The sequence below is a fragment of the Apteryx mantelli genome, chromosome 1 (assembly GCF_036417845.1).
Source record: "Apteryx mantelli isolate bAptMan1 chromosome 1, bAptMan1.hap1, whole genome shotgun sequence".
In the NCBI taxonomy this organism is placed as follows: Eukaryota; Metazoa; Chordata; class Aves; order Apterygiformes; family Apterygidae; genus Apteryx; species Apteryx mantelli.
The window spans coordinates 27863922-27883624 of record NC_089978.1 but is presented as its reverse complement, the minus strand read 5'-3'; the positions used below and the strand labels follow the sequence as shown (position 1 = coordinate 27883624).

Below are 19703 nucleotides of genomic sequence, written 5' to 3'. Positions count from 1 at the left end.
TATCAAAACAGCTTGTCAAACTGTCACATCAATTTCAAACCAGATTATATGCATCATTTTTTTTTACCCTGATAGAAACTTTCCATTGTATTTATCATCTAAAATAATAAGATATTCATTTTAAAGTACAAGATCTACGAAGAACAATAATTTTACTCCATGGCAGTTCAGAAGAAGCTCATGCTAAAGGTTCTACAGAACTGACACATGCAAAATTGAAGAATTATATTTAGAAACAATTGTTTAAAATTTGAACAGGTCAAAGACGACTTCCATATAGATGGTGCTTTGTCAGCCATTATGAGTAACCTTATGACTTCAGAAGGACAACTCATTACACATAAAGAAGGAACATACTTCTTTGAGGGATTAGAATCCAAATCACCATAATGAATACTATTAATATCATACTGAAAAATCAGAAATTATTCTTAAAATGGACTTAAAAGAGTGCTGTACCATGAACATGGCACTATACTTAAGTTTAGAAGGTTCTACTTCCACTTCTATGAATGATTTCCCAAAAGCCCACCTCTCTGTATTGCAATTAATTCAAACTTAATTAAGTCTGTCCTATCTACTTAGAGGTAAACTCATGGGCTGGAGATATTCTTATCTCATATTAATACACTCTCTATGCAACGGTTAGAAATTCTGGTAGGACTACAAATACAAATAATAAAACACGCTGACACCATAATAATAAGTCTTTTCTTTCTCTCCTTTTTTCCTTTTAAATTAGGCATAAAATACACCAGTCAACTCAGAAATAATTAGTAGCCTGATTAACTCAGTTAACATTTAACCATGCCACTGCCACAGAAACATAAAAGGTTGTTCTACGTAAGGAAGACTGAATCAGCAAATTTATTAGTTCAGATGCAGATAGAGCCCAGGTAACATTTATAGATTTTAACCATTCTTACGTGGGGTACGTTTGAACTACTTGACCACATTAGCTCTGCACAGAGCCATATTAACTGTCACTACAAAGTGATTGCTAATGTGTCTAGTACCAGAAAAAGATATTTCAGTCAATACCTCTGTGAATGAGCTATACTATTTCTAAGTCCAAACTGGCTCTGCACATCTGCGGAAGCAGGTATTGTAAAGCTGGCCACAAGCCAGCTCTGCAAAAGTCAGCTCAGATCTGCAAGCAGTAACTCTAGCTACAGACTTCCTCCTGGATTATCCAAGATCATGATCATAAATAACAGAGACTTGACTGATATATATATTAATTCAAATCTTGGCAGAGCAAACATAAATACATCATTACACTTTCAAATACATGAAAAATTCCCAGTACCAGAGACAGAAGCAGTTGAGCAAAATCACCTAACATTCACGTAGAAGCACAACAAAGTTGGAGGTGAATACTGTATAGGACAAGAGTATTGCTGAATAGTAGCACAACAATTAAATATAACTAGGAGTTTCACTAGCGTCATGTTCCACAAAGTTATGCAGGAAAATCAAGCTATTAGAAAGATCTCTAATGCTTTAACAGATGCAAGAACTGTAAAATCAAAAAGGAAGTTTTTTAAAACTCCCATTGCACATACAGCACCAAAGCGATTGCTGCCTGAAGGAAATGATCAAAAAGACAGACCGAAAACAGATTACATGCTTAGTCTGATATTTTTCCAGAGATCTTGCTTACATCTCTTTTAGGTGTGACTTTTTTTTTTTTTTTTTGAGTGGAAAGGAGGGAATGAAACCGCACTAAACAACAGCTGTTGCACAAAACACTATTTTTACATGTACTGTTATCTATCATATATACTTTATGCTAGAGAGCATTCAATTTGCCTGAAGAGACCCAACAGTCAACAATTCTCAGGTATAGTTTCCCAATATCTTTAAAACTGTGTCCTTTCCCACATGTTCAGACTGACCTCAAACAAGCATTTAGGTGTATATACAGCAATAAATCCATAATCACATAATGGATATTTTTTCCTCAGTGTTGAATTCTAAGGGTTTGCTCTTCAAGAGAACTGACAGCCTAATTTAGAGGACTGTATCCATAATTTTTAACATATTATCAAAAAAGTCAATTTATATAATCATAGCAGCCCCTGAAAAATAAGTTAAATGTGAAAATTTAAATATAAAAATTTGTATCAGCAGAATCAGGTTGCCAAAATTATGCTTTAAAAAAGGTTACCGTTGACATAGGGGAAGTAAAATTTATTAGAAGACTGTCTTCCAAGATGAACAATTTTTCAAATAGAATTTAAAAAACTTACCAGTAACTAAAATGCATCGGATTGCTGCAGGGCTCACATTAAACTTGCAAAATTCTGTGCACTGCCATACAAAATTTCTCTCCATTCTTGCCTATTTCCAATTCCCCTAGATACAAAGGCAGATATAAAGGATACTTCAGCCCATTCCTACATCTGCTCTTTACCATGCCCTGTCTAGAACACATTAGCCTGTCTTCAGTGCAGCTAAGATACAGAAGATACACAGCGGAAAGCAAACATGTCAACCAACATTAAAATATACAGAGATTATGATTTCTACTGAAAATATGGTTAATTTCAGGAGAAATTTTTTCCAGCAGCTTTCCATTGATAAGAAACAGCAGAAAAAAGATTGCAGCCCTAAACATGAAGATGCTATATTTGCAATGGTTGTTGTACCTCTTATTCTATAATTAGCACATTGTAGAGATAGTAAGTCTGTGGAATACTGTTACAGTAAAAACCTGAAGACTAATCACACTGTTACTGTATTGCCCATGCTTCCTCTCAAACATGCACCATTTTTGTGAAGAACGAGAATTTTTGTAGGACATGAGCACAGAATTGGCGTGCAGATCATAAACTGTCTGAACTTATCTGTGAGATGTTCTTAAGGATACTTTCATGTCTATACTCATTCATTATATTTGTTATATTTGTGAAGTCCCTACCTTTATAATTCAGACAGTTATTCTTACGCCATGTGCACTATGAAATTATGAATATTACCTAGCTTCTCTCAGTCATTTAGAACTACAGATTTAATAAAAACTATTATGTTTCAATATAACACTAAAATCTTCAGTCTAGAGCCATGTAATGTTATTCCTTTAATAAAAAATGTGATACTATGGTAACCCACAAAAACCAAAGCTTTTGCTGGTAACTGTCTTCAAAATATTCAAAAATTCCAAAATATGACTCTTTCATTAAAGAATAAGAATAATTATACATCTTAATACACATTTTATTTTAAGTATTCATTTATATCTATTTATACCTACAGGAATTTTAAAGAACCTGTGCAGATAAAAAAAAAAAAAGTTAAATAAGCTCACAGTGGAGATATCAGGTTAATGAAGTCTTTATACTATTACAATCAATGAACAACGAAGAGCTTTCTTTGCCAAATTCTAAATTGACAAGTAGTTCCTAGTAAGAGAATAATTATTATTGCTTCCTTGAGCTAAAATATTGAACTATTTAGATACACTATTCTTATGAAATGAGTCCTCATCATTTCACTTATAGACTAAGCATCCTATTTGGAACATTGGTCATCATATATATTCAAATAAATTCATAGGATAAAGGCTCTTTGTGAATGAAACATACCCTAACAGTCTAAGAATGTGCACTGCTAGGATGAAAGTGAAAATTTGTGTTTTGTTTTGAAAAAATCACTATGTAGATAAATTTCTCTATGCTACCCTTTCTGATGAGAATTTCCTCTGCAATTTTACCTTAATTTCTGTAAGTTTCATCTTGGACTGTATATTACAAAACCCAGCTTTAATTGAAGCAAGCATGTAGCTACAAAGATCTAAGTATTTCAATCAACAACAGATGATTTAAAGAGGCTATATAAAAGGAAATGAAGCAGATATTTGTTCTATTTGGTTATCTTTGGGAAGAATCCTCTATAAATTAATCCTATCCATATTTCCATCTTCTCCAAGACAAATTATATGATTAACTCCATTATAGGCTATTAGTATGCTAACTTTTGAAAACTCATCTTACTATAAACAGAGAAAGTGTCATTAAGGAAAATCATACACCAAAAAGCAAGGTTTTGTTTTCATACAAAAAACTCCATAAGGTACTCACCCCTTAATTTCAAATCAAAATGTAAAAATGTACAAAACTCAATACTGGCTATATTCAAGAGCGAAATTAATTAACAAAAAAAAAAAAAGCGCTTAATGCTGTGGAATCCCATGACATCTCAGTGTTAGAACATATCAGTATTTTTCAGAAAAGGTTAAACAGATTGTGAATACAAACAGGAATTTTCATCACAGTATATTCGCTGCTAAAGCATTAAGTCAAACAGTTGTGCATGTTTTAAACCAGCCAAATTACTGTGTTACATTACTGACTTATAATTTACTCATATCCATTCATTCACATTTATTCATTTTTGGCCACTAAAGCACCTTTGCCACAAAACCAAGAAGGGTACCCTGACAATGCTGGAGGTTAAATAACCTCAGAACAGAAGAGACACACTAAGAAATGGCAGGGATGGAGAGGAAATATGATACACCAGAGGGCTGCGCTGCCATTCAGAGGGACCTGGACAGGCTGGAGAGGTGGGCAGAGAGGAACCTCATGAAGTTCAGCAAAGGCAAGTGCAGGGTCCTGCACCTAGGGAGGAATAACCCCATGCACCAGGACAGGTTGGGGGTTGACCTGCTGGAAAGCAGCTCTGCGGAGAAGGACCTGGGAGTGCTGGTGGATAACAAGTTGACCACGAGCCAGCAATGTGCCCTTGTGGCCAAGAAGGCCACTGGTATCCTGGGGTGCATGAGGAAGAGTGTTGCCAGCAGGTTGAGGGAGGTGATCCTCCCCCTCTACTCAGCCCTGGTGAGGCCACATCTGGAGTACTGTGTCCAGTTCTGGGCTCCCCAGTATCAGACAGAAATGGAGCTACTGGAGAGAGTCGAGCAGAGGGCTACTAAGATTAAGAGACTGGAGCATCTCTCTTATGAGAAGAGGCTGAGAGAGCTGGATCTCTTCAGCCTGGAGAAGACTGAGAGGGGATCTTATCAGTGTGTACAAATATCTAAAGGGAGGGTGTCAAGAGGATGGGGCCAGACTCTTTTCAGTGGTGCCCAGCGACAGGACACGAGGCAACGGGCACAAATTGAACCACAGGAAGTCCCATCTGAACATGAGGAAAAACATGTTTACTGTGAGGGTGACAGAGCACTGGCACAGGTTGCCCAGAGAGGTTGTGCAGGCTCCTTCTCTGGAGATATTCCAAACCTGCCTGGACATGATCCTGTGCAATGTGCTCTAGGTGAGCCTGCTTGCGGAGGGGGGTTGGACTAGATGATCTCCAGAGGTCCCTTCCAACCTCAACCATTCTGTGACTCTGTGATCCTGGGTTGCATTAGGAAGAGCATCAGCAGCAGGTCGAGGAAGGTGATCCTTCCCCTCTACTCAGCCCTAGTGATGTTACACATAGGGTGTTGTGTCCGGTGCTGGGCTCCCCAGTAAAAGAGAGACATGGAGCTGCTGGAGCAAGTCCAGCAAAGGGTGACTAAGATGATTAAGAGACTGGAGCATCTCTCATATGAGGAAAGGCTGAGAGATCTGGGACTGTTCAGCCTGGAGAAGAGAAGAGAAGGCTCGGGGGGATCTTTTCAGTGTGCATAAATATCTGAAGTGAGGTTGTAAAGAGGATGGGGCTAGACTCTTCTCGGGGGTGCCCAGTGATAGGACGAGAGGCAATGGGCACAACCTGAAACACAGGAAGTTCTGCCTGAGCATAAGGAAAAACTTTTTTACTGTGAAAGTGACGGAGCACTGAAACAGGTTGCCCAGAGAGGGTGTGAAGTCTCCATTCTTGGAGATATTCAAAAGCCTTCTGGACAGGGTCCCGGGCATCGTGCTGTAGGTGACCCTGCTGGAGCAGGGGGATGGGATTAGATGGTATCTAAAGGCCCCTTCCAACCGCAACCATTCTGTGATTCTCTGAAATTCCTAGAGCTAGGGCAGCTCTCCCAAGTGCTTCCTTAGCTTCCAATTAAAAAAAAAAAGTTTTCTTTCTGTAAACTTGTTGAAGAGAAAGGGGAAACTACTACTTTCCCCTTTCCATTCCTTCTCCACATATCATATGACAAAGAAAATAAAGAGAAGAATACTGAATTTATTTAATCCAAACTGATCCACTAAACATATGAGTGAGATAAATAGCTGCCGCTTGTGAAAACTTGAGGGGCAGGAAGGTCACTACAGACCTCTGCTCATGGAGATAACACTTTGGGATACCCAGTCCAGTCATAACACAGTACCCTTAACAGTTCCTGAATCTTCTGGAATATGTAGAGCTATCACAGTTTCAGAGTTTAAAAAGCATTTTACCCCATTCAATGACTGCATTTTCATTATAAACTATCACCCAGGTAGTCTGATTTGGATAGTCACATTCCTGTCATCACCCTTCTGGAAGATTCTAGTACAACTGATTTCATTTGGTTTGTATTTGAGATCTTAAATTTTAAGTGTGATGTTTGACCCCATTCCCTTGGCAAGGCCTGAGAAAAGGGTTATCAGGACCTGATTCTGCAAACTCCAAGCTCTCGAATGGAGGAAGTGCTGGGCTGGGACCATGCACCATTGCAGGCACAAAGGTGGATGCAAGGATGTTGAAATGGGATGACTTTCATACCCACCCTCAAATTTAAATATCTGAGCCTACGAGGCTAATAAGAAAAATGTTGAATGATGCTAGGATAAGATAGATTAGGTAGGTAGGTAGGATACCACCTGACATTCACGTGATTTGCTACCATGATCTTACAGACAATTCAGTTATATGAATGGCAGTATTAATTAATGATTACTGTAAAATCACAGATTTTTCATATTAACCTTATAAAAATTGAGACATCAAAACATATTTCGTATGAAACTGTCTTTGTGTTTTTCTCCAAGTTCATCTACCAAAAAGAAGATGCAGCAACACTACTAGTTGCAGAAAGGAACCTAATAAAGTCAACATCACATAATAAAACATTTAGAGGAAAAAATGAAAAGCAGGAATTGAAATATTTGCAGTTATTTCCCACCACCACCACGGATGTTTCCATTTCACCACTTTACCTTCAATAGGAGGGTAATACATCTTCTATCAGGACTGACTATCTATATTGAAGAGTCAGAATAAGGTCGGTAATAAAACAGAATTAAAAGATGTCACAGTGCCTAGGTTCTCCTTAACTTTCTTAATACACCTAGGCACTGTGTTTATTTACTACGATAAATAGTAAAGATATTTTCATTTCTGTTTTCATTTCTATTGCATCTGATCTAGCAAATCCAGTTAGTAACCTTCAGAACAAGCACATAAAAGACAGAACCAAGACTCATTTTTGTTCTTGGAATGACTTAAACTATTTAAGCAAACAGGTATAGCTTCTCCTACTTTCAGATTTTTTCCCCAATATAGTACACCAAAAGCAACAATCTCATTTGAATTAACACGTGTTCTTTACTCTGTGATGGAATTGGGTCACTACAAAATATTGCATGCAATCCCTTGTCAGAATCAGTCTTTATGTCAATGCTCAGCAGACCCAAATGAATTCCAAACTGTAAACAATGGACCACACGTGAACAAAACAAATCCTTCCTATCAAACTACTAACGGATATTATCAAAGATAACAACTGTACCATGACAGACAAAGGCACCTTATTTTTCTTTTTACTACATAAACACCTTGTTAACTTATACTGCTAAATTTTCTACTCTAACCGCAGTATTGAGAAGCAAGACAAAAAGTAGTGGTCTTGGCATTCAAGTTGATGGGCCACTCTTCTGAATAGCAGAAGCATCATTTCAAATAAGAAAATACATGTTTAAGATGCGAACTCAGTTTCCATTCTTTTAGTTTCAGTATACAAAAGTACAACAATCTCTACAGGGCTCCAAGGGCAGAACTGTAGGATATTTCAATATTTGTCCTCATGGAAGATGTAGATAAGACAGTACACAAAAATACACAAGGAAGAAAAAAATATATACACAAAGAATAGCATTTAACTACAAGGTTGCTATATACACAATGAACTGCTTTATAATTTGAAATTTTATTTACACCTAATCTATTAATTTAGAAAAGATTAAAGATGTCGGTGGATAAAGGAGATGAAAAAAAAAAACCCAAAGTGTTCCCTTTTGAACCTTTTAACAAAGCTCTTATAATGCAAAAAGATCCCCCCAAAACTGAGAAGCTGAACTTAATAAAACAGATTTTGATATATGTGGGAGAGAAGGAGGGAAGAAGTACTCAGAAAAATAGACTGGAGACCTATGACACTTACATTGGGGTATCAAGTCATTTACACTTCCCATCTCCCAGTAACACGTAAAATAAAAGGCAGCACAGCTGTTCAAGAGACAACTTTCGAGTCCCCCCATTTGGCCACCAGAAGGAAATAAATTCTACAGCTGTAGTAAGCCTTCACAAATGTAATGGTCTACTGTCATCAAGTATTATCTGGCCCTTTTGGTTTTTGGCAAAGAGATATAAAGGTTATTTACTTTAGGGTAGTATTGTTAGAATAATATGTATTTTGTAACAGTTGAACACCAACTATTTTTCAGAAAGAAGCGCAGCCTTGTTTTCCTGAAGCAAATACACTTGTATTTTCACAGCTAAGAAGGGCATAAACAAGTATCAGGCACAGTTCAGAAACTGAATTTTGAAAGGAAAGTAACATCTGAAAAATAAAAAGAGAACAGTCTAAAAAAGAAAGGGACAAAAGGAAAGGACTGAAAAAGTATACTTCTTTTCTTCATCTACTCCAACAACTAATCTCAAACTTAACCCCTGCCCTTTACATATTTATCTTTGTTTCCCCCTTCTCCATTTCATCCTTCTTTGCCCCAGAAATCTTTTGTTTCTTTTCATATGCCCACTTCCTTGTTCGCATAAACTATTCTATTATTTGTCTCACTATCTATATCCTATTAAATTAAAAATTTAGAAAATAATACACATACACCAAAAGCATGTTAATTTAGGTTGCATCTCTTTCACCAAGCAGTCATTTGTTTAAAAGTCTATCGAACACATTCTTGAGTTAGCATCACATCTTGTTGTATTACACATTTGTACAATCTTAGAGCATAATGAATTCCAGCTCTTGCTAGAAAATAATCTAATTATAGAAGAAATACATTGATTTATTCAAGCAGAACATTTTTTCCTACTTACAGTTCATCTAACTCCATAAATGGTTCTGTACATTTTAAACTGAGGTTTCTGAATATTTTCACTGGAAAGACCACACACTAAGGAAGAATAAGGCTTTATCTGGATTTCTAAAACTCACATTACATTAGCTCTCCATTTCTGAACAGAGCAGGCTACTGCTCTGTCATCTATCATAGACTCAGCTCATTAATGAACTGAACATATATTTTATCCACACACACACACACACACACACACACACACAAACTTTCTTAAATTGGAATAAAGCATTTTTCCTACTGCTGTGCTAGTAAATACAAACATACAGATTTTTTTTTCAGTTATTTCAAAACAAGCCTTTTTTTCCTCTTTCCCCTTACTTCCTAATACTTCAATGCAAAATACATACTGAAAAACAGATTAGTAAAAAGTGAATTTCACAATACGCAACCAGCTTTTCTATCTATAACATTGAATGAAATTATTTTCAACGGTATTACTTAAAAGTAGAATTAGTTATTTTTAAGACTGTGGCAATAGTTCTAACATTGTACTAGAAAATATTCGCATGAAATACTTTTTTTTTTCACACTATATTTAGAATGAAAAAAAATTATTTTGACCGCCATCTTAGCTAGAAGTAATTTACCAGAGGGAAAGCAGACAATTTGAGAAAATTTTAACAAATTGATTAATTTCTGAAATTAGAATGAGACAAATGAGCTCTCAGGAGAAACTTTGCCAATGTATCCTTTTCATTTTTTTTTTCAAAATTGTAGGTCATTTTAATATTATTTAATTACTGTTCAGTTAACTAATTATTATTGAACTATTAAATGTAATAGGAAAAATTCAAAAGAATGAATACTGGAGTATATTCGGAGCAGCAAAATAATCCATGTAGTCTGAATTACGCTTCTGTTTTATAAATTTATTCAAACACAAAAGTCGGCTTATACTGCCTTCTGGGTACAGAAAGACTGCTAAGCAGTGCAATGCAGGCTGCCCCAAAGTCTTTCTCCAACTTCAGTACAGGCTTTGCAGCCTACAGTGAGTTCCGTGCTGTCAGAGCAGAGATTTCATGCGACTCCGTTTATTTTTTTCTTGCTATGCCCATAGTCACCGTTGCAATTGAAATATGGCCACCATGTTCTGCCCATGCGATAATATGGATGTGATATCTTTTTTAAATTTGTAATACTATTAAACACGGATTCAAATGCCAAAGCTTTGAGAAAGAAAATGGACTGAACACTAAGCATTATCAAATACATTGAGCATTATTAAGTAAAAGTACATTAATGATCTTAAAGTTTCAAAAACTGCAAAAAAAACCCCTATCCTTAATGACGCTAAAGTGACTTGAAATCGTTATTTAATCCAATCAATCTTATGCCCAATTGCACCTGAAATCTCTTCAGGTGGTTACTACATTCTACACGGCGCTATAGTAAATTATTTTCTCAAAGATAATATCATTTTCAAAGAAACAAAGGTAAAATATAAATCATAGTATTTAAAAAAGAAAGCAAACAAAACTTTCCCACAACAGAACTGGAAATATTCTTGGCTAAATTTATTTTTTTATCTTGCTTGAAAAAAGCTTACCAAACTGTTGTTTCCACCTGACTGTCATGCAGCTGTCGATTGTCTAATTGCGCAAAGAGAGGAAAAAGAACCTGAATCCCTCCAATCGAATGAATTGCACTGTGAATGGAGTGGGTTACGATAGCTTTCACATCCTAAGGTAATAAAAAAATAAACCTCAATTAATCTCAATTTCAAAGGACAATTACAAATCTCATAACTTGATAATGCATTACTCTGAATTGAGTAAAAACTACATGAGACATGTTCCAACTTAGTTTCATTATTTATGTTTCAGTTATCATTGTACTGAAATAGAAGGCAAGCGCTAAACAGAGAAACTTCAGTATCATGGCAAACTGTAGTTTATGGTATGAGATACATATTTCCTATTGAAAAACGAATTGTTTTTTGCTCTAGAAAATGAGCAAAAAGGTCAGTTAAAGTGACAGGTGCACTAAGAGCTGAAATAACACATCATAAAGACCTTGTTGTACAACAGCACAAGAACTGTCTTAGCATCCAAGTGATGCTGAACTAACAGAGATCACAGAACATGAATTCAGTAGCATTAAGTATGCAACACAGAAACAGTTCAGAGGACTACATATTTTTGTTCTCAAATTTCCTCTCCAGAATATTAAGATATAAAGATTTTGCAACGGACAACAGCCATAGCAGCACAATGGTATGCTGTTCTCCAAGCTTGGAGAAAGATGCAAAGAGCATAGAACACAAAAAAGGGGAAAGGGATGCTTTAAAGGAGAAGAATGATAACCTCAACACAGTGATATGTCAAGTGCAAACATGTACTTACTAACTGTTAATGCCATATATGTAACAAAAGTAGAAGCAACATCCAGTTTAACTATAGCTTTACTATTGTGGTTAGTTCAGTTAACAGAATTATGATTATTAAAAAAAATGACACAAACCTGAAGCATAAGAGCATGTGGGGAGTGTACAAAAATTGAAGGATTTTCCTTTGGTGAGGATTCAAGGCACAGCTGAGCATCAGTAGCCTTAGCGTTATAAGTAAAGGCAATGCTACTTGCAAGTTTCCCATCATATAGCACTTGCTTATGGTGCTCAGCCAGATGAATGTCACTCTCAGATTTAAACTTGAATGTGCTCTGAAAAAAAGAACAACACAGTAACTTTTATAAGGCAAGTATTTTTTAACAAAATACTTATCAGAAAATGTGTATAAAATACATGAGACTTGAGAAATAATATAGAATCAATTACATTTTGTTTTTAATTTTCCAGTAGCTTAATGCTACTGAACAATAAGATCATTTTTATATTTACTCCACTCCACATCACCATGTTAATATTGTATTTGCTATTTTATGTAGTATTATTTGGTACTTTATGCAGTATTATTTATACCTCCTGTCAACATCAGTATTAACAGGTTTCAAAATTAACTACATGGAATGGAAGTGTCATATTAAACAGCTATAAATACATTAAAATTAAAAAATAGAGCATGCAACATATAATGAATATAGAATAAATTAAATGCCTTGTATATTTAATATAAATCTACTCAAATTAGGATATTAAACCCTATATCATTTTTATTATTAAGGGATCAGTTGTTTTTAAACAGTATAAATCCCATGCTTCATTAACAGTCAGGAATATATGCAAACAAGCTACTTATGTTAAAAAAAAAAACTAAATAAAATCTAAATAAAATTTAAAAAGCCATATTTCAAATTAATGATTCTCAACGCTTTTATAAAGGAAGACTGAATGAAAATCTCCACTACTCTTAAACACAGCACAATTCATATCTGACCCAAAACTAGATTTCCTGACAGCATTGACAAATCATTCAAGCACAAGAAGATAGATTTCTTCCTTTCTCCAAGAAGCTGTCAGATTTACTTGGCATGTAACTACTTATGAATGAAACAATTATTTGACAGTGGCAGAAAGACAACTAGTAGTAACACACAGTACTGATAAAAGTCAAGGAAATTTGTTAGAAATGATCACCAATTAATAATACAATATGAAATTCACTGCTGTATTTTCCAAAATCTTTACTCAACTTATAATAATCTATTGTGGAGTTTAGTTATGAATCATTTTGCTCATTTTCACTGCATATAGCCATATATTGAGTCCAAAATACAACTGTTTTCATCCCTTTTATCCCAGCAAATACATTTCTCTCCTCCTCAACCCTATAAGAAATTATGTTTCATGAAACGATAGAAAATAGAATCACTGAGGTGGTTGCTATCCAGGCTGAAAGAATTAAAATAGGCAATTTATAGGCTATCAACTGCTATTTCCAAACATATTGCAAGTTCCTACCTATTATGCAAGCTCATAAAACTTGGCCAGCTTTTGCACAGTACTGCTGGAACCCTGACAAAATTCTCTTGCTTAAGGCCAATTGATGGGAATGGGCATCTGACACATGACAATATAAGTTCTCGTGACAACCATCCCTTTAGTATGTGGGTCACAAGAAGGATGCGGACTGAATTGACCAGGCACTTGACTGCAGCTGCTGCAGCTGCTGCAGCTGCTTGGGAGCCATAGGAGCAGGTCTGTCAGTCAGCTGTGCCCAATGCGTGGGGATGTCATGGGGAAGCAGCAGCGCCATGCTGAAAATGTATGAGACAGGCTCTGCAAAAGGGAATACAAGTAGGAAGGGTGAAGGGGGGAAATGAATGGGAAGTCAGTGTACAAGTCTACATTTGCGTTTCAGTTTGGAACAGGACTGCATCTTGGAGGGAAACTCCCAACTAACCTTTCTTGCTGCACCTTTCTTCATATTGCAAAACTTTCGAACCATCCCAACAGGATCCCTTCCAGACGAAACTAAACTAGAAAATGTCCTCCAACGGCTAAAAGTCATTCAGTCCGCAGGATCAGACTACAGCCAGTCTGAAGTAAAACCCCGAAAATGCACGCACTGTGGACATTCAGCCCTCAGCACCAACTGTTTTCACTCCACACCTCCCGTGCCACACTACTTGCTGGAGTAGAAATATCCAAAGAGAAGAACCTAATGCTTAAAGCTTGAGAGCTGACTCTCTGTTGATATTGCTGGCTACATCTCACTTATCAGAAAATGACTGCTACAAATTACAGACTTGTTCTGAGGAAAGGGATATTCTTTGCCCCAAAAGGCACTTGTAATTATATAGATGAAACTCTGCACACATACTGCAGAGACAGAAAAAGTTTAGTGAATTTGTTGATTTCAGAAAATATGTGCATTTCTGCATGTGTTATACTTTGCTATTTTACCACATGAAAACACTTCTTATCCACCAAATTTTTTCATGACCATAAGGTTTGTCAGATTCCAAAGCTCAGAATGTTTTATTTTTATATAGTTGACATACTTAAAATGAAAAAGTTCTGAGAAAAGTGTTTCAACACAAAATTTGTATCATTTTCTTACCATGAAATTTTGCAACTTTCTAAATTAAAGTTTTATCAACAGATTTAAGCTCTATTCTATCGCCTAGTTTTCAGAGTTTACAATGCTTCAAGAGTTTATCCAAGATCGTTGTTTGAAAGTCAGGCAGATAAGCTAGGAATCAATATAACACTGCATCACATTTGGGGAAAAAAAAAAGACAAAAGAAATCTGCCATCATAACCTAACGAAAGTGATCATAAACTGGAAATACTGAGTTCTGCCCATAGATTACTATAACAGGATAGAAAGAAAAGCTATAAATTCAGATAAATAATAATCCTTTATTACTAATACTGGCCTCTATACAAAGAGAAAAGAAATTCAGTATAAGCATATTGTAGTGAGGGCTTGGGAGAATACAAGCACAGGAAGATAGCAGAGGCCCCCCAGTGTATAAACTCAAATTGCAAATGGTTAATTAATGGTCACTGAAGGAATGCAACCTTGGGATCTGCACAGAACCTGCCTAAGGGCATAAGAGCAGCAAACGAGAACATGTACCCATTTAACATTTTCCAAACATGGTGAAAAAATATAGGATAAAAAAAGAAGGTAAGAAGGTAGGTTGTAGCTCCTACAAAAATAAAAACAAAGGAGGAACAGAGAGAGAATTATTCCAGCACGGTCTCCTCCAGTAAAGTGCCTGATCAGTACCACTACTTAAATGCCAGCAGTTTCCCCCTTCATCAGAAAAAGAGTGCTGCTTTTTGATTTACCATTCACCCCATTTTGCTACCAGAAGTTCAGCAATCATACAAAAAATAATATCTTGCACTTATAACCAGATTACGTGAATTTGAATTTTAAAGAGTACTTTGTGCATGTGTTCATATGGGCATGCATGAATGTGTTTTTTGCTCCAAACTGCATACATGACAAAGCGATTGATGCTGCAGCACGGATCAAGGGCAAACAATGCACAGAACAATCTGAGGACTCATTTTGTAGCCTGTGTGGGAGGTTAAGGGGGGTGGCACAGACTTCATAGCACTATTAGGAGGGGTGTGTTGAAACTTCTCTTTGTAAATAGTACCAAAATATTGCTATGAGAGGCCTCTCTTCCTCCCACGTTATCTCCCTTGCCACTCTATTCAGTGGTAGCAGCCCCTCGGCATTGCAGCTGGGACCCGCTTCTCTCCCTCCCTCCCTGCCAGGGAAGAATGATGGGGGGCAGAAGAAGAGCAGGGAGAGCAGGAACACTGCTCTTGCTTCCTTTTTCTCATGGCAACCGCTAGCAACTGAAAGCATCAGTTTAGTAAGTGGAAGCCTTGTTCAGCAACTGCAGGACTCAAAGTGAGCATGCTCATTACACAGGAGACCTGAGACTGCAACAACTGAATTCTAACAGTTTTCTATTAAATAGGATTTAAAATAATAAGATGTTTATGGCCAAATTTGGGAAGACTGCAGAAGGAAAAGGCAAACAGCACTGTTCTATTGCCAGTATATTTTCCTCCCTTCCTCTCTTAAAAAAATAAATAAATTACATGTCGTTTCTTTACAGTAGTTACCAAGTGTGGCAGCTTTTTAGTATTGCTACTCATACAGTAAATGAAACATTTTTTGTTCAAAAATATTTGCGTAAATTAGACCTTGTACTACAACTGAAAATTTAGTATCTCAAAGTAAACAATCTTAATAAATCAGTTTTTTATATTAATACATTGAGTTAGATGGTAATATGAAACCATCTCAGATACAAGATTGGCACAGGAACTTTATCAACTGTCTCTATGTTATACTATTCTGTAATAAGCATGTAATGTGTAATAAGGTAACAGATGATTTTAAAGACTTCTCAAGTTAATCCTAAAGTTCTTTGCTTCTACCTGCATCATAGAAAAAGAGTGGATCAAGGTTGGGATGCAACAGAACCAGTTTTCTTTTCTTTGTAGAACAAGCTCTGCCTTTTCCTGAACTTTGCGGCTTTAGTGTTATTTACAACATTACATACTCACAACTATGCACCTGCTTCACTGACACGGAGCCCCAGAACACTGATGGAGCATGCAGACTTCTCTGGATGCCAGATGCCTTAATGAGAGCCACTCCGGACTGAAAACGATTATGAACGATCGTGTGGGCAGCTGAATAAAAGGCCAAGTAACAGTCTATTCTCACAAGCAAAGCAAACAGAGTACTAAATAAAGGATGGTGACTCTCCTTAAAAAAAAAAACATTAAGAATCCTGGTACATACAGGGCTAAAGAAGATATTGTAAATCAATGGAACTACCACAGATGGTAGTCATATGGCGGAAAAAAAGAAAAGAAAAAAAAAGAACTGTATGACACCATTCTCCAAAAAATTTCAAGTATTTTGAATAATTCTCCTTTGGGAGAAAAGCTTTGGCACAACTGGAGCTCAGAAAGTATCTAGAATAGCTGAACTTTTGGGAAGGTTGAACAGCTGATTTCTCCAGTTAACTAACAGTACCAAAATTAGAATGAATAACACATTTAATGAATGACTAAAGGAAAAGGTTCCGAAAGGCCAGCTTGCATCAACAAGTCAGATACAAGCAAGAATGTGATCTCATATGTCCAGCAATTCCAGCTACATGTTGCTTGAGGCTCCCCCCTTGGACTAAGAAATACCATACAGAAATGTTCTGAACTGATGGCTCACTGCCCCCGCACAGAATCTGAAGGAATTTACCTAAATAACACCTTACTGTGACATGAAAGAGGCAAACAAGGTGAAAGGCACGTCTCAGGCTTTCATAAACTAAATAAAGCCAACAATCAGTAGCATTTCCAAGACTTCTAAATTCTGGGAGATAGTTCACTCTTTTGGTTGTGGTTGTGGGTAGATTTGGTTTGGTTTGGTTGTGGGTAGATTTCGGGGAGGAGAAAAAAAGGGTTCTCTTCTGTCTCATTTTTTGAAAATAAGGAAATTACAGAAGGAAATTATGTTACTTCTGTAGTCCTGTGGAAACTGCTCTTTGGCTTGCCTAATGAAGAAAGAATCTACACCTTCCTAGATCTCTGGTTGGGATTCATTTGTGAAGGAAGGAAGGAGAGGACATGAAGTGGTCTACTACCTAACTGGATAGAATGACTTTTATTCATGGCGTCTAACCTTCAATGAACAGAAGGAAAACATAGAGCAGCAGGATAAAGTAGTCAAATGAGGGGGAAGGACTTGAAAACGGTTTAGAGACCTTCTTCAAAGTTGCTGTTGGAGCCCGATTCCAAAGATGCTGAGAAAGCACAGGAAAGATTCTTTTCCCTCTGTTATTGAAATTATTTGCTACATGCTTGTTTTACAAACACCCAAAAAACCACTGTTGGGACCGCACTCCTTAGTTTTCTGAGAAGAATCTGTCCTGAGTAGCTGACTGTTGACAGTAAACCCATGTCTTTGATTTTCTCTGTGGCAGCCTCAAGGCTGTAATCAAGGAAGCAACTAGTCTAAAACAATCACAAAGTAACCCCTGATATATTCCTCTAGCCATTATTTTTCTACTTGTTCTCAATATATAATACACAGACTTTAGAAACACAAAACAAATGTGAATTTGCATATCTTTAGTATTTTCTCAGGGTAACCATTATTAGAGGACTTATAACAAAGTAATGTAAAAATTAATCTAAAGCTTTTCCAGGTATATAGGAGAGTGTCACCTATCTATTGTAGCTATAACTGGATACATGGATGACTTGTACCATGTTCCTAATCACCATGAGCAACAGTATTTGACAATGATGAGCAAACAAGTATGATTAAAATGGTCTAAATTAGTTAGTTTTGATAACATAAGGTATGATGCTTTCAGTCAAGGCTTAAGCTATATTTTTAGGAATAGAAAGAAAACTGAAATAAACTTTTAGAGTTTTTTAAAATTATTTATTCCATAACTATACTCTGTTGACCACTTAGGAAGGAAAAAGATATCACAAAGAGTTGTAAGAGAAGCTATTGCCATGCCAGGCTGCAGAGTTTTCATCTGTTGGTATAAGCAGACAAAACTTTTAATCAACCTTTAAAGGCTACCCTTGAACTAAACTGAGAAGCCTTATTTCATTCATTTAGCATAAAGACGACAAATACCACGTGAATATACAGGAAGATACAATGTATATGCATGAACTTCCAGAGTTCATTACACTTATTTGTTAGTTTACATATTCTACAGAAATTTAAGTTGAACTTTGAATTTCAGGTTTCTAAATTTAAAAAAAAGGGGGGGAAATAAATAGTGGTATCAGAATTTATTCAGATAGTATATATATTTCTGCAATTTTTAAATCTACAATCAATAATAAAAATTAAAAAATAAAAAAAGCTTTTGGCAACCAGTTAAACAGCTGAAACTGTTTGTATACACATAGGGCACCTTGTAGAAGTGTGAGATAAATCTGTTAAATGTTCACACTATGATCGTAGCACTCAAAAAATTAACAAAAATTTAAATTGTCAATTTTCTTTTTTGTAACCATTAAAATTATAAAAGAAATTGCCCCAAACTATTCAAAAGCAATTAAAAACTTCCCCTCAAATGCAAGATTATCTTTATAATAATCATAATTTATGAATTTCATATTTACAGCTTAAATTTTAATTTCACTGTATGCACTGCCACATTCCAAAGCAACTTTTGCAATAAAAACTTAATAAATTAGACAGAAAACAGCAGAAGAGTGCAGTCCAATTAGCTTCTTGTATCCAACACTCAATTCAACTGCAGCTAAAGCTAAAATGACTATGAGGCGTTTAAGGTCATTCAGAAGTGAGGACTGATCATAACAAATGTTGTAGCTGACTGCAGATGAACATTATAGAGAAAATGCGTATTAACACATTGTAGACAGTAAGTATACTAGTCTTTAATGAATACTAGTCTTATAAAATTATATGACAAAACATTAGCCACTTATTTTGACTAACCTCTCAGAGGCTTCTACAGTGAGAAATGGGAACCAAAAGTATTACCGAACATCTTTACCATTATTAGTACAAACTGCTTGCAGATTTTTAGTCAAGGAAGGAAACTACTTCATGAAGGAATCAGGCACTAACTGTGCTCTAACTCACTCTACACCTAAAAATATAATGTTCCTGAAGTATTAAATTCCATCTAATTAACATTATGCACAAATCAGTAAGAAGCCACAGGTGTGAAAAAATGTGGGTTAATGATAGATTATGAATCAAACAAGGTAATTTGACAACATTGTAATGAGGGTAGTGTAATAACTACTAGAAATGTAATTTAGCATGAAAACGTGTACTGTGTGAACCCCTTAAGCTCTCACCAAGCATTACATAATAACTTTCACTTCTTGAAACAAACAAAACTGTTTGCTTATCTGTATTTGATATCACTTTAGCATGCTGCTACAAATCCAGGAACTCATTAAATTCATAAAGATTTATTACATTTATTATTAAGAAGGATAAGGATACTTTAATTTTCTTTTGTATGACCAAAAAAAACCATTTGCAAAAGTCTTTGTCCAAACAAAATACAGTATTA

At 35.9% G+C, this 19703-nt stretch overlaps 1 protein-coding gene across 1 annotated transcript in view; it reads right to left on the bottom strand.

The window, feature by feature from the left end:
• NBEA (neurobeachin) overlaps positions 1 to 19703 on the bottom strand; it is a 539268-nt gene that overhangs the window by 370305 nt on the left and 149260 nt on the right. Inside the window, exons 9-10 of the mRNA XM_067291201.1 lie at positions 11706 to 11903; positions 10792 to 10925 (exon numbers count right to left, since the gene is read on the bottom strand). Coding sequence (XP_067147302.1) covers positions 10792 to 10925; positions 11706 to 11903 — 332 coding nt within the window. The remainder of the gene's footprint in view (positions 1 to 10791; positions 10926 to 11705; positions 11904 to 19703) is intronic.